Below are 27,100 nucleotides of genomic sequence, written 5' to 3'. Positions count from 1 at the left end.
TTAGAAAACCTCAGGCCCATCTTTCTTACATCATTTCTAGGAAAGGTGTTCAAAATATCACTTAACACTAGACTGCAACATATAGTTTCAGAAAACAGCTTAATGCCTGACACCATGTTTGGCTTCGTATCAAATATTTCAAATACAGGACATACTCCTGCTTTTAGAAGAAAAAGCTTTAACCAAGGTCCACATGACAGGAGAACACATTCTCATGGCTGTCGACATAGAAGCGGCCTTTGACAATGTAAGTCACAACCGGATACTCGATGGACTAGCAGAGACCAGCTGCGGTGAAAGGACATACTAGTACATCGGAAGCTTCTTCAACCAGAGAACAGCAGTAATCAAGGTATGAGAGGATAAATATTATGTCCTCCATCTTCCTAATAGAACAACGCTACAGGGTGCAGTATTCTCACGTACAATCTTCTACATAGCCATTAGTGGACTAGCTAAATACTCCAAGAATTACCCGACATCCGTCATTCACTATACGCGGATGTTACAACAATATGATTAACGAAGGACCACTTCGGAGAGAAGGAGGCGAAGCTTTAACGAGCAGCCAATATAATAGAAAAATAAACCCAATATCGAGGACTCCAGTGCTCGGCGAAAAAATCAGAATTCATCGGCCTTACAAAAAAAAACAAAAAATAACTAACCCGAGACTCAATCTCGAGATCAGGGACAAAGGCAAAAGTTTTCCGGAGAGCTCAATAGTAAGAGTGTCGGGGATGTGGTTGCAATCGAATGTTAGATGTCTCTACACTTTAAATCACAATCAGAAAAATAACGCAAGAGATAAACCAGCTGATAGCCGATGTGGCTCATAATCGCACAGGGATGGGGGAACAAGACACCCTCAGACTGGTGAAAAGCCTGATCATAAGCAGACTAATGTACTATCTACCTTATCATGCCATCATAGGGAGGGAGAAGAAATCGCTTATAAAAAATAGGGATGGCCTATGAAAAACCCCTGAGGCTGTCACGCAACACTTCAACTGAGAAGCTTATAGCCCTCGGCCTCCACAATACTTCTCATGAGTTGTCTGATGCTCTACTCATAGCGCAGAGGAGTCAATTCGCGCAAACGACAGCTGGCAACGCTCTTCTTCAAAATTCGGCCTTGAAGAATGCACACAAGTACAAAAAAACACCTAGGGGTTACCCTGCCAGATCAGATATTTGTATGGGGTATCGCCAATACCACAAAACGTGAATCTCACATTACACGCAGGAAGGAGAGAGGCTAGAGCCAAATACTTAAAAAAAACAAAGTACTTCGACACTCGAAGATTCACGGGTGCTTCACCATCTTGCGCCAATGTAAACGATACGCTGGCAGTTGTCGTAAACCATAAAGGTAAAACCATGGCATGTGCTTCGGTTTCCCGACACAACATTATAGAAGCCGAAGAGGTAGCCGTCGCCTTAGCTATAGTAGAAGGCATAGAGCGCAATGCTCCGCAGACAATAATCACATATTCTCAGGCCACATGTACGAACTATCAGAGGGGACAAATCGGCACGAAGGCCCGCCGGATACTCACCGAAATCAACAGAGCTCAATGTGACGTATACTCAAACAATAACATGAGTCCCGGGATACGATAATGTTACTGGGAACCTCCACGTAGATGAGGCGGCTCGAGGTTTCACTAATTGCCGAACTGCCCATCGCAATGTCGGGGAGGATGCCACCCCCAATGATCCCAGTTATAAAGCTATCTTGCATTACTAAAGGGATTTGAGAAGGCTCTACGCATCACTGTATAGGAACCTTTCAGCCGTGGGCTCTGCGACGTTACGCAGGCTTCAAAGGGACACATATACGAATCCACATATATTGCACAAATACCACCCAAAAGCATACAAAAACATATGCCGAGTGGTGTGGGAGCACACCGACACTTTACCACATAACATGAGAATGCGCCACTCACACGGAAGAGCAAGAGAACAACACGAGAGTGAGGTGGAAGGCATTGCTGTCCTGGTCTCCTTTCAGGGACCGGCTCAGGATGGTCCGGAGGGAAGAAAGAATGGCGAGGACCAGCGGTGCCTAGGAATAGAGGTCCAATCACATGGCGTTGCTCCGTTTAAAGGACAACGAAGTACTTTCTGCAAATAAAGTATCGTTTTTCCTTTTCTTCTTGGGCGAAACTACGTCTTTTGTGCCACGTTTTAGAGTGGCGTTGTATAAGTTTACCCTGCAAAACATTTTTCAATGTCCATGTCTGAAAGCTCCCGCGCCTTCTTTGATGAGCCAAAGGAAACCAGCAAGCCATGCGCTGACACCTGGTGTCGCAGGGGGAAATCTAAGCCTGCCAATACACAGTTTTATACAATAATTGCTAGAGGGAAATCTGGCACCAGTGCCTACGGGAGCTGCTATCGGGGCGTTTGTGCCACCATTGCAATAATAGGAAACAAATGGATTTGCCTAAAATTCATCCACCTGGATTTGACTTCCTCGACGTCTTCGAATCTGTAACGTCTCTTCGACTTTGTAAATTCATTACTTGCAACAAAGTACTATGTAATAAATAACTATATGAACTATAATTATATCATACGCTGGCAGGCTTACACTCTAAAAACGTTTACACTCTTTGATGTATATTTGCCGCACAACAATAACCGTCATCTGTCTTGCGCGCATTTACTTTCTTGAAAACGCTGTGCTCCTTACTTTCCTGCCAGGAATGCTTTGTCATGCTGATAACGCACATGCCGTTCGTGGCTGGGAAGTACCGCGCTCGCAGGGTTAAAGAAAGGAAATGCGGGCAAGACAAATGCCGAATACTTTGTGTGGCAAATATACACCCCAAAGGGTGCAAATGTTTTTAGAGTGCAGAACAAAGGGCCTCTAGCACAGAATGCATGGATGAATGAAAAAGATAGCAGGAAGCATATCGCAATGCGATTGAAGCGACACCTGTAGGCCCAGCACGTGATCGCATGTCAACGTCCGTGGTTGGTTCTGGTGTTTCCGCTCTGCAGGTTGGGCCACGGCAGGGCAGCCAAACAAGCGCACACCAAACAAAAACTACTGGCGTCGCTACTGGGAACCAAACGTCTCAGCAAATCTCAATTTTTGCTCCGTGATCTCGACGCAAGAGGCGACGTGTAAGGTCACCACTGTGGTTTCACGGAGCATTCGCTTGGCAAGGCTGGACGCGTGACTATATTTCCCTCCTATATTTTTCCTTCCTCCATGGACGCATGCATCGATTAGCGGCATAGAAGGGCCTTATGATATTTTTCGCTCAAGCCAGCGCCTTGAGATGCTTCGCGCCTTTCAATTTGGGTACCTCGACAGGTTGAGCCTTTATTAGCAATACTTCATGCTCGCAAATTATTCTACAGATACGGAAGGAAATATCCCCCAAATAATAAAACTTTCCCACTCAGTGGTGTGCTTTGTCTTTTTTGCAGCTCCATTGAATCCGACATGCACAGTGCGGAATGGCTGCAATTTTGTATATTCTATAACAATGGACTTGAAGTACGCCATGTTAGAAGTCATCCCAAACGCGGCCACAGGCATTCGAGACAGCCTATTCGTCCTAAACTTCTACAGTAGCCCTAATGACCTCAGAAAGACATTCAAGCTGCTGCTGGCCCAAGCTGCACTACTGGTTCACGGCTGGCCTCTGGAGGGGTTTTGTGTAAGAGTCCACGTAGTGGATTGTCCATTTCCGACGCTGCTGATTGGATGTAGCTGTACAAGCGAGGAGGAGGCGAGCAGCCCCAGCCAATTAGCAGCGGTGTAAATGGACAGTCCACTAGGGGGGCTCTTGCAGGATACATCCCCCCGCCCCCGCTGGTGATTACCGGAGATTTTAATGTCCCTTACCATGTCTCAAGCTATCTCTCTGACACAAAAAAGGGGGATGTATCTGGCGCGAGCCGGCTGACTTGGACCTGGCTCTGATCACTGACATCCGTCGTTTTTCACTAGGTGCGGCGCGTCGACGAGTCTAGGCACGACCCCGGACCTGACCTTCCTGCGGGACGCGGTAGAACCACGCTGGCCAAACCTGAATCAAGACCTTAGAAGTGATCACTGCATAATGGCCACGTGCCTGCGGACCAAACAGAAGAAGCTGCGCAAGTTCCACTTGTCGAATGGTTCGCTTTCTCACAATATCAGAAAAGAAAGGGTGAACAACAAAAACAAACTGAAACTGGAAGAATGGATTGCACAGTTAAGGGAGGACGTCAGCGCCTTTAGCAAAGAGGTGCTAACGAATCTACCCGTCAAAAAGGAGAGCCACCTCACGCATGTCATAAAAGCGAGACAATCTCTCCTAGAGAGGTGGAAAGGTCAAAATTTGAACCGCCAGCTGAGAAGTTAGACCACGGAAGTCAACCGTGCCATCTAGGAACATGGTACGACACTCGCCAAACAACAGTGGGACGAGGCATGCAACTCAATAGATGGCCGAATGCGAAGAGGGGGCCCCTGGAACCTCCTGAAGCACCTCTTACATGAAAGAAACACAAAGTCGAAGCTGTGTCGCACGCTGCAGAAAATTTTGCGCACTGCCGAAAAAAGAGTACTTCAAAGAGAGGGTGATGACTAGACTGGTCAAGAAGTATGTGCTCGTGGAGAGCGGACAGAGCGCGCCACCCCTCACCTCTCTATCCGTGTACAGGGGGTCGGAGGATCACACCCTGGACGCCAAGTTTGAGGCTCGAGAGATCAGAATTGCGCTGCACGAGCTCGGGCCGGACAGGATCACTAACAGGACACTCTGAAACCTGGGCGACGACTCCATCCATTTCTTGACCCAAATTGTAAGCGACACGTGGAGAAGCGGCAAGGTCCTAGACGGGTGGTAGACGGCCAACCCCATACTCATCCCAAAACCGGGCAAGGCATCCGGTCTCTAGAACTTTCGATAAATTTCGCTTGCCTTGTGCGTCGGAAAGGCCAAAGTGCATGCGATATTGAATCGCCTCTCCCGCTACCTGCAAGACCACGAACTGTACCCGCATGCCATGATCGGATTTACGCAGAGCTTATCTACACAAGACGCCGTGATGATCTCAAAACACCACATAATTAACTGCAAGACGACATGCACGAGGGCTGTCCTGGGCCTGGACATGGGAAAAATCTTCGATAACATCCTCCACTCTTTCGTGCTGAAAACGATATTGGGCCTCAGTGTGGAAAAGCATTTATACGGCTACGTTAAATATTCCCGGAGCGGCAGAACCACCACGTTTAAGGCCAGTCGTCTGACAGCGGAAACGAGGAACCTCGGCAGCAGGGGTGGCGCCGGAAGCGGTAATCTCGCCGACTATCTTCAACCTGTCTCGATGCTTGGGCTGTCCAAGAGGGGAGTGCGGTAGGGCGATTAAAAGATGGGGTAACAGAAGACACATAGGGAGCGTAGGAACGCGAATGTGTCTTATGTGTCTTTTTTTGTCCCGACTTTTAATCGCGCTACCGTACTCTCCTTGAAGATGCATTACCAATAAGCCCACATTACAACCCTCGTGTACAAGAGGCCCGCAGAAATTAATGGCGTCGAGCACACGATTTAGGTGGGAGATGTCACGAACTGGTGCACAGGCGGCATCGATGGGGACATAGAGCAGCGACTGCAGCAGGCGATCAACGTCACGGAGGAGCATCTCGTTCCCACGGGTCTCAGGTGCTCACCTAAGAAATCGGAACTCTTACTGTACAGACGAAAGAAAAGGGAACACAAACCCAAGGGCTGGAAACCCACCGAAGAAACTGACATCGCCCTGCGTACGAAGGACGACAAAATCATCCCGATGGCGGACTCTTTGCGGGTCCTCTCGATGGCGATTGAAGCCAACGGTTCCAACAACCAAACCATCGTCCGTCTGAACAAGAAGGCGGACAACGCCATTAGATTTATGAAGGTAGTCACCAACCGACAGCAAGGTTTACGCGAAGACAACGTCATCCGGTTCGTGCAGACCTTCATTCTCTGTCGCTTTGTCTACGTTGCTGCAATGCACGAATGGCAGAGGGTGGAGAGGGACAAACTCAACGCGCTCCAGAGAATGTGATTAAGAAAGCCCTCGGATTACCTTTATATACGAAGACCGAGATGCTCATGCAGTTGGGCATGGAGGACACTCTAGGCGAGATTGCCGGGCCGCAAGAGAGAGCTCAATACATCAGACTCTCCACCACTGAGTCGGGAAGACAAATCTTAAAGAGGGTAGGCATCTCGCTCACCACGGTTGAAGATGAGTATTGTGAGATGCAGAAGAAGTTGGGGGGGGGGGGTAGTCTGCATCATGGTCATGCCCGTTCCGAGGAAAGTACACGCAGTACACAACGCGGGCAGATGGCGAGCTAGAGCGAAAGCCCTGGTCGAGAAACCAGGGAACTACTGACAAAAGCGCTTTCGTCGATGCGGCATTTGAACCCAAGAGGCGAGAGTTCACAGGAGTCTACCTGGATGGTACAGGAAACGTCACGAATGCCGCGTTTCTATGTAAAACGGATCGGCACATGGCCGAGCAGGTAGCCATCGCCCTGGTACTCCTGGATGGCAAGAGAACCAGAATACACAGTGACTCGAGAGCGGCAGTGAGAGCCTTTGCCAAGGTGACCGTTTCTAGACAGGTCCTGGCGATCCTCCGCGCCAAGGACGTTAACTCATACACGATCATTTGGTTTCCCTTGCATGTGGGAGAAGCTGATGGAGCCCCCTCTAATCTCAACGAGTCGGCTCACAATGCTCCGCGAGGGCTTACAAACTGCGCAGCGCTAGGGCAGCCAGGCTTGGAGGTTACCTACTGCAGGGACCATCTTCTCTGATGCAAAGAACTCACGAAACACTTTAACTTGGCGCGGAGATTCTATCCACCTCCACACATAAAGCTAAACAGACCCCAAGCTCTCCCCCTGAGGCTCTTGCTGACGGGAACCTATCCGAGTCCCCTATTAATAAGGAAGATATTTGTTAAAACCTTGACTTCATACACTTGCCCTCGATGCGGTAGCGTAGCAGGCTTAGAACATATGCTGTGGTGGTCCTCCGCGTAGCGCATCGACAAAGACAGCACCAAGGAGCGTTGGGATGCGGTTCTCCGTAGCCCAGAACTAGAAGAACAGACATGGGCAGTTTATTGGGCCCGCGATGTGGCCAAGCGGCTAGGCTTTTCTGTCCCGACGTGCGAGCACGCCGTTTCGGGCTGGAAGTTTAGCGCAACCTGAAAGACCACGAATAAAGTTTTCCATACCATACCATGTATTTAAACACAAATAGGCCAAGTTACTACCGTCGTCGTCTTCAGCAGCAATCCCGTCCTCATTTCCTCAATGTTGTGCAGAGCGTCGTAACAGTAAAAACAGCGTTTTACGTTTGTCGTTGCATATGACAATGATTCCTACTAGTACGCATATCTATCTATTGTAGTATTGCTTTCGTGCGTCTTTGTTCATAAATTCATAACCGTAAGTAATCAATGTTCATAATCGGAACCAAAATTGCAGAAGCATGCATACCCTCGTGTGCCATGGTGGCAAGCCGGGCTTCGATCTCAAAGTCATACAATGCTTATGTAATGTGTTGTGCAATCTACGAGATACTGCAGAAATAAAATTAGATTTTACGCGAAATATATGAGTATAGCATCGTTTACTGCGCCGCAAGAAAACGCCGTCAGTCTAAAGTTCGAAGTCAATTCGAAGCTTGTACTTCCCATCATCCCACGTAGGCTGACGCAACCCTTAGGACAGCCCGCGTGGGCACTAGCGCCATATTTCCCTCTCGGGTATTTATTTACAAACTCTATGGGTGCCACAGAGTCACCTATGGTAGAAGGCGATGACGAACATGCGAGCAGTGGCTCGAGACATTGCTGCTGCGGATAGTTTTTGCTCACACAGATTTGGTGATGGACCCAAACAGCTTCGCTGTAAAACAGTGCTACTTTTACTGGACAAAGAACGAGAATAGATACACAAAGCGCCTTGGTGTATCAATCCTTGTTGTTCTTACAGTGTTGGTAGCGCTGTTTTAAGCAATATCTGGTGAAATATATGTCGCATCGTAGACGCTACCATCGAACAATCTGTATGATTTCAACACACAAAAATCTAAATTATGGGGTTTTACGTGCCAAAACCACTTTCTGATTATGGGGCACGCCGTAGTGGAGAACTCCGGAAATTTCGACCACCTGGGGTTCTTTAACGTGTGCCTAAATCTAAGCACACGGGTGTTTTCGCCCCCACAGAAATGCGGCCGCCGTGACCCGGATTAGATCTCGCGAGCTCTTGCTCAGCAGCCCAACACCATAGCCACTGAGCAACCACGGCGGGTAATATACAAAAAAAGATACTACAGTAGAGATTTATACGTTATTTTCAATAAGAAATTTGTTTTCTGTTTTGCTTATACCACCAACAAAGATAAAGCATGTAATAATAAACAAATTCAAAGAAAATAATGTTTACAATAGATTGGACAAGAGTCGGTAACAACCTAAAACTTTAGCCACCAATGCGTAATTGCGGAGCTTACACAGCTTGTAACAAAGAAGAATTTCTATACCACCCCGTTGAAGGGGAAGTTTTGATATCTGTGCGTATTTCGCACCAGGTCTGGGAGCACCGAGGTGCAGTTGATGGGACCACTATACTATGTGAACTTGTGGGCTCAACCGATGCAGAAAAAGTGGGTTGTCGGCAAACATGTAGGTTGTCTGCAAAAGTGTGCTATAAAAATATTAAACAGCTCACCCCCATGGTTCCAAAACTGCACATACATGACCACAGCGCAGGTTTTGTTAGGATCTGCATAGAGCAGATGCGCGTCCTCACGGTGAGTCTTTTCTGCGTGCGGAAGAAAACAGGATATGTAAATTTGAATTGTTGCTACACTGACACGCTCTTAAAATATTAAAATATTTATCTCACCCGGCGCAGACGGCTTTTGCAAAATCACGTTTAAAGATAAGCCCGCTAGATCAAAATATGATTTCCAATAGCCAAAATATGCGCGTGATCTAATGGTGTGTTTAATAAAGCATAGGTGCGTCATGCCAACAAATGCACATCTGTTTGCCCCTAGATGGTGAAAAATGCCCAAATGCAAGGAAAAGTTAACGGGAAGAAATGACTGAACAAAACGGCAAAACAGCAGTCGTGAAGAGTCATATAGGAGGCCGGTAATTCATCAAGGCCAGTCGCTAATCAAACGGGAAAATTTACTTTTTTCAAAAAAGATACCATTTAAGTGGCTAGTATAAGGTATACCAGCCTCAACTAGAATACCGACTATCCCCGTTTGCTCTCTGGTTCACACCACTATGTTCTTGTTTTTAACGCTACGCCTTGCAATTTTTTACATTCATTTTTGCGTGGTCCTTGATTGTTCTTGTGGTTCTTTGTTAGCCTCCAAGTTTTTGCCGCATATATCAGCAGCAGTAGAACGGAAAGGTTTTACACTTTCCTTTGGAACGAATGCGCTAAGCCCCCAGTCAGAATCTGGTAATGCCTTCCGTATGCCCTCCACGTCATTTTATTTCTTTTGTAAATTTCCTTCTCGTGATCAGAGTCTCCTGCGAGCAAGTGGCCTATATAAACGTACTCCTATATGAACGTACTCTAGCGGCTGATTGGCGATTCAAAATTTTCGTTTCCTTGCCTGGCTACTGTACTACATTATGCTTGTTTTCTGCATATTTTTCTTCTAGCCAAGTTTTACTTTTTCTTGGTCGAGGTCCTCAATCATTTCTTGTAATTCAACCCTAGCGTTGGTGAACAGGCCACTGTCATATGCAAACTGATGGTTGCTGAGATATTCACCCGCTGCCCCTCACTCCTAAGCATATCAAATGTAATAGGTTCAATCCGTCTTATAAGCATGCCTTGAATAGCATTGGAGGTATTGTGCATACTTGTTTTACCTCCTTCTTGATAGGTAACTTTCCATTCTTCTAAACATGCCGTCAATAGCATTGGAAAGATTGTGTCTCCTTGCCTAACCCCTTTCTTGATAGTTACCTTTCCTTTTTCTTCTTGAGAACAACGATAGTGGTTCAATATTTCAGCTATTTTCCAAGATTTTCGTGTGTTGGTTCTCTACTCCTTGATTGGGTAATGCCTCAAGACTAGTCGTATCTTAACTGGATAAAATACATTTACGTAATCTGTGAAAGCTATATACAGAGGTTTATTATACTGTACAGATGTCTCGGTTACCTGGTTGATTAAATGTATGCGATGCATTGTAGAATATCCCTGCCTGAAGCCAGCCTGTTGTCTTGCTTGATTAACGGCAAATCTTGTTCCGATTCTATTGTAAGTTAACTTGGTGAACATCATACGCAATATTGAACGCAAAGTAGTGGCACTATATTTCATCAATTCTGTAATGATTCCCATTTTGAGTATTAGTAAAATATTGGCAATCTTCGAGTTCTGTGGAACACTTGAAGTCGTGAGAAAATTTGTATAAAGGGCCTCAGGTATTTTAACCATGATAACACCTCCATCTTTGAATAAATCGACTGCTTTCCATCTTCAAGTGCTGCTTTTCTCCGAGTCATATCTTACAAGACCCTTTTAACTTCATGGCTAATTATTATGCAAGCAGCCCCTCTACCATATTCATAAATACGATAGAGATAGTGTGGCTACTATAGGTACTAACGTGGCTGTGTGGGTAGCATAGAATTATTTATAGAAATTGGTGATGACATCCTGCCGATGTTTCAGTGCACACATCTTGCCTTTTCCTATGCCAAGTTTTCTTCTCATTGATTCCCTGCGATGGCCACTCGTTGCTGCTTCCTCATGCATTCTTTTGTCAGAATTTTAATATTCTTTGCTTTCTTCTTGTTTATCAGCTTTGACAGTTCAGCGAATTTGATCTGATCTTGAGTTTATTAAGTACATAATGCACACCCTTTGGTCGAAGCAGAGAGGCAATAGAATAGATACAAACAATTGTGAACAAATCGGAGAAAAGCAAGTACAAATTTATACAATACAGTTTTATAATCCATGGTTCAAGTGCGACATTGTTCGGTGAAAAAAGAAAATATAAATTCATCACTCCGAGCATAGTAGGGCGTTAGGGATTCAGGGTGATGCTGTCTTGTGTGCCGTGTTATTACAGACGTTTTGTAAGTCGATGGTTTCATTTCAAGCTTGTTGTTGAGAAGGAGGGAAAGGAATTCAAGCCTCAGCAACTTTCGGCGTGATTGAAGAGTACGTATAGAAATTTTTGACATAACCTTAGAGTGAAAGTCCAGTCTTGCGAATAGATGAAATATATACATCATAACTGCCTTCTTGTGCATTTTTCATGATGCCTTATATTTGAGTTAACGTAAGTATCCCATGATATACATGCATGCTCTACCTTTGGTCTAATAAATGAAAAAGAAACAGTAATTTTACCCTACGAGGGGCATTTCGAATTTTTGTCTTGCGAAACGAAGTTTTCGGAAAGCAGAAAAACAAATATCAACAATATGCATGTTCCACGACAATGTGCAAGTCAAAATAACACCTAAATTTTGTAGCTGTCAGTCTAACGCAGTGCATAAGAACCCAATGCGTAGGAAAATGTTAGTGTTTTTACGAGTAATAGGACGAAATGCGGATTTCTCAGCATTATTAAACATTCCCCATTCGTTACAGCACTTCAGGATGTTGTTCAAATCTCTTTCAAGGATAATACGATCGTTCTGACAAGTTATATCAATGTACACAATACAATCATTAGCAGACAGTGTAATTTGCACACCGGGAGTTACATGTTAACGATGTCATTTACATTCTCTAGAGACAGGAAAGGCCCCAAGACCCTACATTACGACACCTCTGAGGTGAATGGAAGAGTGGCCGAGCTACGTTCACCAATTCTAATGTACTTGGTGCGTTTGGTCAGATAAGCAATCATCTAGTTTATGGAAATGTCATGTATGCCAATAATTCGAAGTTGAAGGTATAATTTGTCGTGCGGAAACTTTGGTGGAATGTAAGAATATTACATCCATTTGGCCATTAATGTCGAAAGATAAAACAGATGAGCGGAACACTCACACCAGTTGTGTTAGAGTCGAATATCCATTCCTGAAGCAGCGCTGCAACTACGTGAGCACAATAGTTTTCAGCGAATTCCTTCACATAGTTTGCCACATTGTGCTACACGAGTTTGCAGCACTGTGATGTGAGAAAAACGGGACGATAATTTTGAAATCTAAATCCATCTTCTTTTTTGAAGAATGGCACAACTTGGGGCTAATCTCTAGTCATCCGGAAGTTGTTGCGACTGCAGCGAAGCAGAACTGTTTTTGAAAGAAAGCTGGCAATGAGTTCAGGATATCTTTTTATCAAGATGCTCGTGAACTCGTCAGGACCATAGGAAGGTTTAGTTTACAAGCTTACAAACATGTTGACAATTTGAGCCTAAGAAATCGAATCAACATCAAATAACTGTTTCACTGGAAGAATAGTTTGCAAACATCTCACAATGAGGAGGCACTTTGAGAGTACTCATTGAATTTTTGTGCTATGTCTTTGTCATTAGTTCTTGATGTGCCCTCAATCAGTATTTGTGAAATTGGTTTATTTTTTCCTTCATATGGTTCCAGAATTTTGTTAAATCATTTTCAATAAAGTTACATAGAGAAGTGTTATAATCGTAATTCTTTGCTGTAGTCACGTTGTGTACAAGAGAATTCTGTCCCTCGTTTATTTTAAAAAGATTTTCCTGCTTTTTGTTTAGTCTCTGTCCCTTGCGTTTTTTTCTTAAGCAGCCTGTCTTCTTTACCGCTGTCCCAGATGAGTTTTCTTTTATCAGCGTAGATTGCGAATATACTTTGTGAATGTAGACGTTAGACCTTTGGAGTTTCTTGAAATTTACAAAAATGTCCTTCTTTTCACTGTAATCTTGACGGTAAATTATGATTGGGCGGTTTCGGTTCTGTTTTCCTAGCCTATGTGTTCGGCCAGTAGACTTGCATTCGCGCCCAGCCTTTTCTTCATCATATATTCGGTTTTGGCCAAGCAGGGCTCTGAGCCCAATCAGGAACATAGTTGGACACTTTATTGCTTTGTCACTTTTTATTAGGTCATTTGTTACTTGGACGAGCTCACCTACTGTTTGCGCTCGTGCTATACCCCCCCCCCCCCCCCTTCAGTTGCTGCTTCTGAAATCAGCCTTGTTAAGGTTTCAGTATTCACCTAAGTGAATTCACTGCCTGAAGATGTAGTTATCTTCATCTTCCTGCTCTAAAGCTGCGCGTTTGTTTGTGAGCACTAGCCTGAATTCGTAGACATTTATATTTACGGCTTCTACCTTGGCATGTTGCTTTTATTATTTTACTCTTTCTCTAATCAAATCGCAATGAAGTCCTAGATCTCAATAACCTATGGCTACTTCAGTGTACCCTAAGGCTTCTACATCCTACACTGTGCTGTAATCGACAGAGTGTATCAAATCTTTTCAATTTCGTTTTCCCCATCAAAGTCTTTTTAGTCCACTACCTCTTCATTCCCCCTCATTCTCCGTCCCTCCTTATGCCTCCTCCAGCTTTGCCGTTTTTGTCGAGCAGGGCCCCGAGCCGAGTCAGGAACACAACGCTGGCCGAGGACTGTTTTTATCCGGCGTACCTACTGCCGGAAGATGCAGAGAATGGCTTCAGCATGGCTCCGTGATCCGTTTTAAAGCCCCGCCATGACGAAAGGAGAGGGAAACACAACCGGCCTTGTTAGAAATCATACGCGACCGCACATTATAACACAGAAGAGGTTCGCCCAGATTTGGCGCTTGGTGAAGACATACGCAAACCCACGGGCGGAACAGCTCTTCCAGATGAAAAAACGAACAAAGGTGGGGTGTCCCCAAAAGACCACACTTCAACGTGAATGCACTTCCAAACTTTCGTCGAATTTGTCCACAAAATAGCAACTCCTCGTTTCCTTTTGAGCAGTTCAATTGGCAGGTGGCCCAGGTGGCCTTGAGAGGTGGTCCGGTGTGCGGAGTGCTTCCGCCATGCTGGGCGCGATCGAATCATACACGAATCTTGCGCCATGACTTTAGGTAACTGTAGGCGTCAGAGGGTTGCTCGTGGAGACGTGAATGACCAAATTCAGGCGAATTCTTGACAGATGGGTCGAGGGTGCAGAGAGGTTCTGGACTACTGCTGCGTAGACTATTCGGGCGCCGGGTCATCAGGTCATCGCAGACGTCACAGAGTTGCTCGTGCAGGGGTCAATGTCTAAGATCCTGGGCATAGGAAAGAAGGCAAGCCCCTCCCCTTCCCCCCTCAAGCACCACAACAACTGCCAAATGTGGTTCGGCACGGCCCCTATGCGCAGAGTTTTTTGCAGTTTTTTTAAATGGAACGTAACTGCCGACTATTTACGACCGGCGACGGGCACAGGTAGGGTAATGAATTCGGAATGGATGTTTGGCTGGCATACAGCAATGGGACTTCTTTCTCCCCCGACATTTACGCGTCTGCGTGCTGGAAAATACGGGTAATCATCTGCTCGCCACTGTGAAGGTGGCGAGCAGTTGCACATGGTTTTACAGTAGACCTTGTCTTCGCTCTTTGCGCACGATGCCTGTGAAAATGCATAGGAAGGCGCTGCGGAACAGGTCTCATGTTAATGTGCTTCCTCGATTGTCGAAACACATCCTCACGATGTCATCTAATGCGAAGAACATATGGTGCAGCTTGTCGTCGCTGTTACAGTTGCTAATTGTGGCGACCCATTCATACTACTTCAGGCCCCTTTCCTGGTCCTCAAATGTTGATCCGCCAAACGTCGGTGGCTCCCTGGGCTGCTGCAGCACGATCTGTATTTTCGAGAGTGGGGTTGCCATTCTAGCTGTTGTCGTGATTGGCTGTGTTGTCTTTGCAAGTAGAAGTCCACGCTCCGGGGGCCGGTTTTGAAGCCTGCGGCTTGCTCGATGATCTGGGGTGACGTTGGTGCTGACTTCGGGTTTCGGGCTTAGGTCGCGGCTTTGCGGGGACGTTCGCTCCATGAATGCACAAGCAGCTCAATCAGAGGTCATGTAGTAGTGACGGCTCAGGAAAGAGCAGCAGAACAATCCCAAAGATGAATGTCTAAACTAGCTTTTTCTTGGGTGACCTTGTGGCCACAAAAGTAGGACACATTCAAAGAACAATGATAGCTGCGCAGTCAGCGATCGTCGAAATCTGATCAGCGGGTCAATCGCAACGGCTTTTGTGTATCATTAGTGGAAGCTTCCAGTGCAATTGTTGGTACCCGCATCGTGTCAAGAAGCTACCACACAATTCGAGCCGCACATGCAATGTGATTATACAAGGCTTGACGAGGACCTACAGAACACAGAGTCAACGGTGGCCTTTGCGTAAGTTCTATATTATGCATAAGTGTCTTGTGCTGAGGCATGACGTTTAACATTTGTTAGCCGGTGAAAAAGTGGTCACCGGTGAAGATTAAGCATGCACACGTGTCACAACACAGCATGAGACTAGACAACAAATTTGTGCAACGCTGAACGATCGTGCCATAGACAAAAACAAAATTTACTGAAAGCAGTGGGCGGCCCTTTCAGTCAACTCGGCCACTTATTCGATGAAGCAAGGCTTTGTATACGACTCGCACAAACAATTTTCCGGTCAATGCGCGAGATGAACTGTACAGAATTATACCTCATACACAAGTTTCTATGCCTACACCAGAGGGGAATCAATTTGGCACGTGGCAACTAAAACTGGCTAAAAACTGTAGCTTAAACCTGATATTCTGATATCGTTAACAAAGACACAAAAATATGTCCTGCCATGATTTACCTTGACTCTGACGCTCACCTTTTCCTGCCCCATTCTCAACTCTTGCATGCCTTTTCCCTAGCAATCAATTTAGTATTTGGTGCCATGCTTTTAGGCATATATCTACCCTATGTCCCATTTTGCCATGTACTTCTGCCCCATACCCTTTCTTCTGCCGTCTGCATAGTATTCTTTCTGTTTTTTTTTTTACAACCACTGACACGTTTTAAAGTCCCAAACACCTCAAGTCTTCCTCGACGCCTATTCTACACGGGGTTCCGCAACTTCTGCTTACCGCCGCCATGATGCCTGCGCCGAACAGCTCAGGCTAACGTCTCTTAAATGACCAAGACGTGACCATCTGACCAGCCCCTTTCCTTAGCCCCAGAATCCCCATGTCGCGATCTTAATACCTTCAAAAAATAAACGGCCCTCTGATGCTGCGCTACCCAAGCCATTCCTTTAACTTTGTTGTTCTTCTGCCGTGGAACGGCCGATCGACTCTTCTAAAACCTCAAACACAGGCCACCTGGAGCACCTACGGTTTTCGTTAGCTTCTCTGAAGACTTCCTAAGCTCTCGTTCCCCCTACAACTCGCCAAGCCATCTTTCTTTTTCTCTTGTATTTCCACCTTCGCAATCCCCCGCTCTTATCTCATACTCTTAGAAAACCACACCTAGATACGTCAAACGACAGCTCTCCTTTTCTTTTCAGTCTCTTCCTTTACAGCCAGCCGCCGACGACAAAGACGGCACGTGACGTCCCCCTCCTAATGTGTCAAAACTCAACCCAGCGAGGATGACATGGCCGGCTTTGACGAAGACGCGTCCTGCTATAGAAACTGAGCAGCCTTTCTGGCCGCCCTATTCCCATTGCAACCTTTTTGCCACAGTGTGCTCGAGGCAACGATGCGCTCCATAGGTATAGAAGGAATCCTTGGGAGCTATATGTAAATGTCTTATGACTACGTAAGTCTACGGGTATTTAAGATTATGACAATGTATTGTGAGTACAGAAGACGTTTTAACATTATTAGCTTGGCAAAAGAATTACAAATTTAATTGCAACAAAATAATTTAAACCTAAATAAAACTCCTGCAGATTATTGATTTGCAAGGAAGCCTGATTCAACTTAAGTACGATGAAAATTCTTAATCCTAATGACACTTGATGGAGGATAATTGAAATTATGTCGGATACATTTATTTACTTCAGCATGCGTATATGAAGGTAAATTTCACGGCGATTGAATGTTAAGGCTGTCTAAGAAAGATGACTTTCAGTTCTAACTTTCATAGATGTGTATAAGTTGGTTGAGTCTATTCAGGAATATAAAATGGATATGATTAGTTTTGCCTAAACATAAGTACTACGATTACAATGCTTAAGCAAAATCAAGCTCAAATGGGGTAATAAAGAATAATTAATTTTACCTTACTAGCACTGAACTGGCCGAACCTATCCTCGATGTTGCTGCATTGATAAATTAGGAAAAACAAGCGACGCTGCATTTGTGAGCCTTCGAAGCATGTTAAATTGTCGCTCAACAAACTCCTTCTTGAATGAAGTCAAATACTTGAAATCAAAAACTACTATCAATAAGACGAGCCCACGCTTTCAATTGGCAACAATTTGTTTCCTCTAATGATTCGTAATGAGGCGAAAATCCCAGTCTGGTGTACCACATGGCTTGGTCTCAGCGCTGCTCTTATTTCTGCTGTTATTGGAGATATTACTGCGAGAGCAATTATAGGGACACACCAGGAGTATCTTTGCCGTGGCCCTCGCTGTGATCTTCCACATACTGTCCGAGGGTGTTTGTGTATGTGCCAGTGGAAGCGCGCGAGGGAAGCCGGCGATCGTGGCTAAATCTGGCACGCGGGAAGGAGAAAGCTGAGAGCAAATGCACGGTCTTCTGTCGCGCGAAAGAGCTTGGGGAATTGGGAAGGAGGGAGGCAGGGGAGGCGGCGTCGTCCTCCGGCAGATCTTGCGCATTTGGTGAACAGGCGCAAGGCGAACTCACAATCGCGGTTCAATCTTGCGCACCCTATATGGCGGAATGCGGGGAGGCAACGCGGGAGGGAAGGGGGCGTTTTCGACTCTGTCACCGAGTGTGTACTTTGCAGGGTCGCGTTCGGTCGGACGCGCCGTATCTTCAAGGGGATCTGCAGATGGCTCATACCTTTGTGTGAGGTGCATTCTGCCCACTCTTGCATTAAAGCAATAGACCGGACGAAGGTCACTTCGCACACTGTTGCTGCCGCGCTTGCTCACACCAGCGTGAAGCATTTTGCGGCTTGTGTCCACGCTCATCTCTTGCAATGTTTGTTATTTGAGTTAATAAGCGAATGTTTTGAAGTACAGACGGCCGGTAAAACTACCCTCCTTACTGCGCATAGCTGGGTACGAATCGGCGAACTCAAACGATGCTTCGCCTTTTGTTCGAAACTGCGACTTTTTTTTACAATATTTCTGTTTGTGAAGATGTATACTGGCTACATACTATTGCAGACAAAATTACCTTCAGTTAGGAATCATTTTAGGCTAACTAATACACATATTTAAAATTATTTTATCTGGAAAATATTTTAATAAATGCTTCACATGACTCTACTGTGCCCCAAATGCACGTTGTTGTCAATTCTGCATCACAGAAATTTTTTACTCGACATGTTGGCAGTGGGATTGGTAACTGCATTTATAATTTTGTTTTCCAGAAACTCGAGCTGAAACATGGTACTCCAGCTATTCGCCTCCTACTTTAAAAATGATTCTTTTGCACTATTCATAGTTTTGAAGTGGTCATATCTAATACTTTTACTAAGCTTGACATTGCCCAGACAGAAATGGTACAATACCAACGGCACCCACCTCCCTTCTTTGTTTATGTTAGGCGATATGATGAGAGTCATTACTCACATTATTGTAATTTCATTACCCATGAAGTTGAGTAGAGCGTGAGGGTGTGTCCATTTGGATTTGTCACTTTCGCAGCCCAAAACAGTGTGCGTAGGTGCAGCTGAGTATGCCAAGCTGAGTCCTTACCAAGCAATGGCGGCAGTGCTAAATTTGTAATTTCTGTACAAGAAAACTGTTAGGACACGACGCTTGTCGACGCATAACAGGTAATAAGGCTTTCATTTGTGTCGCAGAATACAATTGCCGTCGACGAACGTGCAATGTGGCCGCTATCTGGCCATCTCTGCTTGGCAATGCGACTCATAACGAGCACCTTAATCACGACGCGTATTATTGTCTTCTGTATTTTCCATACTTTCTGAAATGTGTGGCTCTGAAGATAGGTACTCATTTGTCATGGAGTTGGTCTTTGTCTTTGTAGAGGCCCAGGTATTCAAATTTTTTTTCACTCAGCCAAGGTTTCGAGGGCAGGCAGCGAAATCAAGGAAGCTAAATAAATGATCTAGCAAATAAAAGACGTGAAGTTTATGTCTCTTTTCTATGGCTAGACGTCATTCATTAAGTTAGAAGCATGAAGTTGCTTCCTACATGTGAAGAGAGAGAGAAATTCATTTACAGAAAGGCAGAGAGGTCGGCCTCGGCTATAACTTTCGCTGGCCTGCTACTCAACACTGGAGAGAAGAGACGGGGAGGGAGAGGACTGATGAATGGTAGTCATGGTATAAGGATGAGAGGCATGTATACAAATTCACAGAGTTGTAGCATCTCTAAAGTCGTGTGTCCAGTCCAGTGGCTTGGAGAAAACCTATAGCGGCACTTGCTATCAGGGCTGCGCTGTTTGAATTAGGCCAAGGACCTATAAGAAACTCGTCTGATAGTGGCCTCTTATGGATCTTTGCAATGGAAGAGACTAATTGATGTCGTTCTTGCGCGTACGTGGGCCATACGCAAAATATATGATCAAGTGTTTCTGGCACCTCACAGTATTCACAGCTTTTGTCACAGTATGTACTACTATCACTGTCACCTACACTATGTCTATAACGGTAGGTGAATGCGACTCCAAAGCGAATCTGGCGCACCATGCTCGTTTAGCTTCTTTTGAGCTTGTGAGGAATACGAAATTTCATTTCTTGGTCCCATTTGTGTGCTCGCTTGAGTGGTCGATCTGGTTCGGTGCAGTGTTCCAACGTACAGTTGCGAATTACGTGAGGAAGTTATGCATTCCGTTCGTGAGAACGGAATGCATAAAGGGAAGCAGTTTTCACTTCAGCGTCTGCCTGTTCGTTCTCCATGATGCCGCATTGTGAAGGTATCCACTGAAAGGTGATATTGTCGCCATTTCTAGTTGTGCGGTCGAGATTCTGTGCAATTTCTATAGCAATGGAATATTCTGGACCCCGTCTGAGGACACAGTTATTCGCTTGAAGAGCTGGTTTGCAGCCGTCGAATATCGTCCTTGTGTGAGGAGGCTCCTCGGAGATAAATTGAAGTGACTCCCAGATAGTAATAAATTCTGCGGCAGTTGATGTTGACCCATGCTCTAGTTTAAACCACCGAGCGATGATCGTATGTGGGATGACGAAGGCAGCAGTGCAGGCTCATGATGTGACAGAGCCCTCGGTATACGCGTGTACAGTATCTCCGTTCTCTGCAGTAATGTGCAACGGGGTAAGTTGATTCAGGCCAATAGATGTAATGCATGACTTCTTAGTAATTCCAGGGATCTGCAATGTAACGAAAGGTTCAGACAGAACCCGCGGGGGTATTCTCGGAATACAGGCAGGAGAAAACCTTGATGGCAGAACACCCCGATGACGCGATATAGTCCTTGAAAAGTTGGAACCTAGGTGGGTGGCAGGAAGCGATGACAGAGGATGGTGGCTGTGTCGGGTTAACACGCCAAGGTACATTCGAAGAGGCTCGCAGAGCAAGTATACCCCAATATGATCAGCACGAGCTTTGGCTATTGTTCCACTGGTAGTCGTGCGGCATGGGATACCCAAACATGCACACAATGCTTGAGCTTAAATGCTCGTCATCGTGCGCACACGGATAAGTCTCATGCTTGAGAGCGCCAGCATGCTGTTCAGTATATACCCTCCGAATAGTGCTTGGTACAATTGGAGTAATGAAGACCCTGATTGGCCCCATCTTGTTTCTGCATTGACGCGAAGGACTCGTCAGCTTTGACTTCAGTGTGGCGACGTGTCTTGTCCAAGATAATTTGCGGTCTATGACTAATCCAAGGAATCTGTGGTGTGTAACAGTAGGCGTCGCTACTCCGTTAATGATTATCGGATACCTGGGCATTCGTTTTCGCGTGAATGTAATCATAGAAAATTTTTCTCTTGAGAGCTGCAGGTCTTGACGTGGCAGCTACTTAGCTGCGATTGTCACTGCACTTTGAAGCCTAGCACGCATTTGGGGACGGGTGGCTCCAGATGCCCATACGCATATGTCGTCCGCATATTTCCTAATCTTCACCGTGTTAGGTAGTCAAGATGTGAAAACAAATGGAATTAGTGAATTGAAATTTACTTTTTGTAATAACTGGTAAAGTCAGAACCGAATCGCCTCTCATGCTTGCGTGTGTCTCAAGCTATGCTAGCTAGCATCGGTTCAGTATGAGCGTAAGAGATTTCACCTTCAGCATCACTTGTTTTAAATAGCCGCATTTTCTAGAAATACTCTTGATTGAAATAATCTTACTAATCATTAAGTAGTGAGAGATGAACTCGTTGTTTCCAGACTGACATGAATTATATTTCGTATTTGCATTATTAAATACTAAGTTCTTCCTTCAGTTCTTGTTTATTTTTGGAATACTGATACACCCACATATATACGCCTTGGAATAAGATATTACTATCTGAAGAAATAAATGAAAATATAATAAAATGCAAAGGTATCTGATGTGAATAAAAGTTTTAGGACATTCCTTTCAATCAGAAGTCATGGACATTTTGCTCACCAGTTCCTGCTTGCCGTGACATGGATTCATTACCAAGGAAATACCAAGTGTACTCTGTATTCACTCTGCAAAAGAAGAAAAAACCAATAATTTTGCTTCTGCAAATGAATGGAAGCTGTCCAAACTTACGGATCTTTGCCAGATATATATGATGTGTTGATCGTGACATTAGTTTCGGAAATTTCTGTTGGTTTCTGCCACTTGCAGGAAGTTACTATACTATCAGTGTACAGAAGCGTCCATACACCATCGTTTCCCTGCCAAAACTGTAAAAAATAAAGGAATGAGCATTTAGGTTATCATTATAACGTTTATGAGAAGCACTTCTCAGCGACGATATTTCATACTGTCTTCTATCCATCAGACTGGCTGTTTTAAATTTTATTATAATATCTGAAACCGACCACGGAAATTTTCACTTGTACATGCACAATTTACTGGCAGTTCTCATGCAGTGAAGAGTTGGCCACTAAAAATGCAAGTGGTATGCATAGCAGGAATCTTTCAGAGCTCAATGAGTTTAAAATTTTTGTTTTGCGACGAGGTTTATTGTCACTCACATCGTTGTGAAATTAACGCTAGATATCTCAAGGCACTGCAAGGGCTGTCCGTAGCACGTGGCTCGCTCGCAACCACGGCATCGTCCTTCGTCTTCCTCTTCATTCGGCGCATACACACGGGCGCGTCTGCTTCATCACAGACTGAATGTACTTTTCCACAAAGTTGTGCTTGCGTCGCCAATAATAGCGCTGACGCAACCTTGTGTAAGTTTTGAAGACGCCGGCATGGCCGCATAGAGGATCAGCATGGAAAGACGCGCAAATGTCAGAGCGCATAGGACGAGGTATAGGAAGGAGCAATTTCCGGCCGTCGGGCATGTAGTTGCGGCGATATAGAATATTGTCACGCATGGAAAAGTGGGTTCCTTGGCAACGCAGTGCTCGTGTCTAAGGGACATCAGACAGAGCGCCAAGGTAGTCAAGTAACATTGCAAGTGTTGGGTCCTTGCGCTGCTCTGTGAGCATGTCAGTGGTGGTTAACGGTGACAGCGTGGACGAGGAAGCTGACAAATAGGCCAAATCAGGCATCAGTTGGGAGTGAGAGAGGGCATCAGCGACGGAGTGTTATCGACCGGAGTGGTACATGACGCGGATGTTGTACTCTTGCAAGCGCAGCGCCCGACGTCCCAAGCGTCACGACGGTTCTTTGAAGGAAGAAAACCAGCAAGGGCACGGTGGTCTGTAAATATGGCGAAAGAACGACCGTAAATGTATGGGCGAAGCTTTCTTAGTGCCCCGATGACCACTAGGCACTCTTTTTCTGTAATGGAGTAATTTAATTCTGTGTTTTTTTAATGTACGGCTCACATAAGCGACGACTTATTCATCATAGCCAGCTTTCCGTTGTGCTGAGACCGCGCCCAGGCCAACTACGCTTGCGTCAGCATGAACTTCCGTGGGCGCATCAGGGTCGTAGCGTCGAAGAATCGGTAGTGAGGTCAACAAGCGACGCAAGTGCTGTAATGCTGCCTCACATTCAGGTGACCAAGCTGCTATGCCGTTATTGGCGGAATGTAAACTTGTCAAGGGTGCCATGATGGATGCGAAATTGCTTACGAAGCGGTGAAAACAGGAACATAAGCCAATAAAACTTCTTAGGGTTTCGATAAACGAGGCCGTTGGGAAGTCTGCAACGGCGTGGAGATTGTCTGGGTCCGGGAGGACTCCATCTTTTGAGATAACGTGGCCCAAAATGGTTAGCTTGCTTGCAGAAAAACTGCACTTTTTGAGGTTAAGCTTTAGGCCGGCGGATGTGAGACAGGTCAGAATGTCATGCAGGCGAGCGAGGTGTGCCGCAAATCGTTTGCGAAGGCGACGATGTCGTTGAGGTAACATAAACAGGTCTCCCATTTGTGGCCACGAAGGATGGCGTCGATCATACGCTCAAAATTAGCAGACGCGTTGCCCAACCCGAAGGGCATGATGTTAAACTCGTGTAGTCCATCAGGTGTGACAAATGCGGTTTACGGACGGTCAGGTTCAGCCATTGGAACTTGCCAGTACCCGGAGCGTAGATTCAGGGAACTAAAATATCCTGCGCCTTGTAAACAGTCGACAGCGTCATCGATCCAAGGCAGTGGTTAAACGACTTTTCTGGTTATCTTGTTTAGGCGACGGTAGTCGACACAAACGCGAATGCAGCCATCTTTTTTTTCTCACCAATACGACAGGTGAAGACCAAGGACTTTGAGAGGGGCGGATGACTCTACGTTTGAGCATGTCGTTCACTTGCTCTGTGATGATTCGGCGCTCTTCGGCGGAGACACAATGTGGGCGCTGTCGGAAGGGGTAGTGGGAACCGGTGTTGATGGTCTGAACAACACCGCTAGCACGACCCAATGACGTCTCATGACAGTCGAAGGAAGAGTGAAACTTGTGAAGGAGACCGAGAAGTTGGCGGCGATGAGATGCGGAATGAGCAGGGTTGATGGCGTTGTCAAACCCCACTGAAGGTGATGAGTCTGAGACCGAAGTGATGGCGTCAACGTAACGGAGGGAGTCCTAGGAACATCGAAACCGTCAACATAGTCGACTACCTGGAAGTATCCTATGGTCTCTCCACGCAGCAGGCTGAGCGGGTACTGGAAGTAGTTGGTGACCAGCGACACAGTTGACCCAGATGTTATAGTGAGCACGGCAAAAGGAAGAATAATGCCCTCACGCTGAGAAACACATCGGACGGCGTGAACACTACATCGTCGTCAGATGCGGCACCAGACGACAGGACAACAGCCATCGACGACTCAGGGGTTATGGTTGTGTCGGCATCAACAGTGAATTTGTCGGAAAAGTGATGAGAACTGGTCAGCAGTGATTCACACAGTGGTAAAAGCGATACTTCTGCACGCGAGCAGTCAATGACAGCATGATGACGTGACAGGAAATCCCAACCAAGATTGAGGTCGTAAGAGCACGATGGTAGCACGAAACACTCCATTATGTACAGAACGTCGTTGATGAGGACACGGGCCCTGCATACAGCTGAAGGGTGAATTCGCTGCGTGCTGGCAGTGGCGAGCACCAGGCAAGAGGGAGCTGTAGTCACGTTTTGTAGCTTGCGACAAAAGTTCTCCTGAATGACGGAAACGGCTGCTCCAGTACCGACTAGTGCCACTGCGGCTACTGCCTCAATAAAAACGGTAATAAGATTTTGCGGCGAAGATTGAGGTCTTCAGAACCTCGATGTATTTGCAGTTTTTGCCTCTGGAACTGCACCAGTCAGTTTCCCTCTTCAGTGGGAGCTCCACGATGCAGGGGCGAAATCTAACGCCGACGGGGGGAAGGGGAACGCCGAGTTTCCCACCGGCGGTCACTGTCAAGACGACGCGAGGAAAATGGAGGCGTGGTGGCGTTTTGTGCTGCGTAGCTGGGCGTGTCAAATGTGGTGCGCGTAGTTGGGGCGCGGCGGCGACAGAAGCGCGCCAAATGGCCAGCAATGCCGCAGGCGAAGCACATAGGCCAGTTGTCTTGAGTGCGCCACGTGTCGGATGGACGAAAAAACTGTGGTGATGGTCGGGCGACTGGAAATGAAGCTGGGTGCATGGACTATGAAAAGGAAGCTGTCGGCGCAGGTGGTCGTGCAACCACGGCTGCATAACTGAGTGGCAGCGACGTAGGGTGAGGGGCAAAGTCGGTGTGGGACAGTGGCCCACTCATAGGATTGGGTGGGGGGATGTAGAAGCTGCAGGAAGCGCTTCAGATATCTGAGTCCGGATGCCTTGCTGCAGCGTTTGAGGCAAAGCTACCGTAGGTGCGTCGCTGTGAGGCAGCAGCGAGAGCTGGCTGGCCACCTCTTCACGAATAAAATCTTTGATATGCTGCGACAGGGTCGAATTGGTCATGTCGGTAGAAACCGCCATGCTCGAGACGGAATCGGCATGCTGAATGTTCTGGCGGGCGATGGAAGGTTGGCGGCGCAGCTCGTCAAAGCTCTGGCAGCGGGTAATGAGGACGGATACGCTAGTAGGGTTTTTTGCCAGCAAAATCTGGAATGCGATGTCCTCGATGCCCTTGAGGATATGGTTCATCTTGTCATCGTCTGACATGCTTGGATTTACTAACTTGCGCAAACCAAGAACATTCTCAATGTAGCTGGGGAATGTCTCTCTGAGCTGCTGTGCGCGCTGGCGTAGACGCTGTTCTGCGCGTAGCTTTGCACAGCTGAGTGATCAAACACTTCGGAAAAAAGAGTCTTAAACGTGGACAAACTTGTAAAATCAAATTCGCGGTTGAAGAACCAAAGTTTGGCTACGTCGGCGAGGTAGAAAGGCACGTGGGTCAGCTTAGACTGCTCATCCCATTTGTTATGGGCACTTACACGTTCGTAAGATGACAGCCAGTCTTCCACGTCGTGTTGGGTGGTCCCTCGAAAAATGGGTGGGTCGCAATGACGAGGAACGCCAGAGAACATGACAGTGGCAGCCGGTGGTGCAGGCAACGAGGTGGGGGGATCAGGCATAGTGCAGGGCGATCTTGTTGGCAGGGTTCGGGTGCGGAGCTCCAGGACGAGGCGAAGGATCTCAGCTACGTATCACGAAATGCAACGATGTTTATTGTCGTTCACAACGTTGTGGAATTAACGCTATGTATCTCAAGGCACTGCATGGGCTGCTGGTAGCACGGGGCTCGCTCGTGATCACCGCAGGGTCCTTCGTCTTCCTCTTCATTCAGCACATACAAAGGCGCGCGTCCGCTTCGTTACGGTTTCATTATATCCTAAGTGATTTCAAGCACTGTATCCGGGTATCTATCTATCTATCTATCTATCTATCTATCTATCTATCTATCTATCTATCTATCTATCTATCTATCTATCTATCTATCTATCTATCTATCTATCTATCTATCTATCTATCTATCTATGTGACTAACCAATTCTTTTGCTAAGATATATCAATGACTTAGTGGACATGGTTGATTCTAATATTATTATTCGGTTCGCTGATGACTGTGTTCTACATAAGAATGTAACCTGTCAACAAGATCACGTCGACTTAGATTTCGCTCTAACAAAAGTTAGTGAATGAATGGTGCACCCGGTCGTCAATGGTATTAAACCCTGATAGAGCTGTCCTTCTATGCTTGACGAAGAAAAACAACCATTCACGTTTACTTACCGCATTCAGGGAACACCAGTACATGAAGTAAATGGATATAAATACCTGAGAGTAACCATTACTAAAAGGCTTTCAAGGTCAACGCGTACATCAAACGTATCTATCAGCGCATATATCAGCTTCACGAATACTTGCTTTTCTGAGAAACAAGTAGAACACAGCACCTGGCGAATTGAAAATGCTCGCATGTAAAACCGATGCTAGAGTATGCATGAGTGGTGTGGGACCCTTTC

The 27,100-nt window shown here is 46.1% G+C and overlaps 1 protein-coding gene across 5 annotated transcripts in view; it reads right to left on the bottom strand.

The window, feature by feature from the left end:
- LOC135896883 (uncharacterized) overlaps positions 1–27,100 on the bottom strand; it is a 171,979-nt gene that overhangs the window by 117,433 nt on the left and 27,446 nt on the right. For 2 of the 5 annotated variants that reach the window (XM_065425379.1, XM_065425381.1), the window contains exons 2-4: positions 21,821–21,957; positions 21,692–21,756; positions 8,756–8,848 (exon numbers count right to left, since the gene is read on the bottom strand). In XM_065425379.1, the coding sequence (XP_065281451.1) occupies positions 8,756–8,848; positions 21,692–21,756; positions 21,821–21,957 (295 nt within the window). The remainder of the gene's footprint in view (positions 1–8,755; positions 8,849–21,691; positions 21,757–21,820; positions 21,958–27,100) is intronic. The other 3 variants (XM_065425382.1, XM_065425383.1, XM_065425384.1) reach the window with 2 other exon arrangements.

Source organism: Dermacentor albipictus, chromosome 7, assembly GCF_038994185.2.
Source record: "Dermacentor albipictus isolate Rhodes 1998 colony chromosome 7, USDA_Dalb.pri_finalv2, whole genome shotgun sequence".
Classification (NCBI taxonomy): Eukaryota; Metazoa; Arthropoda; class Arachnida; order Ixodida; family Ixodidae; genus Dermacentor; species Dermacentor albipictus.
Note: the sequence above shows the minus strand (reverse complement) of the source record. Positions and strands in the feature narration are given on the sequence as shown.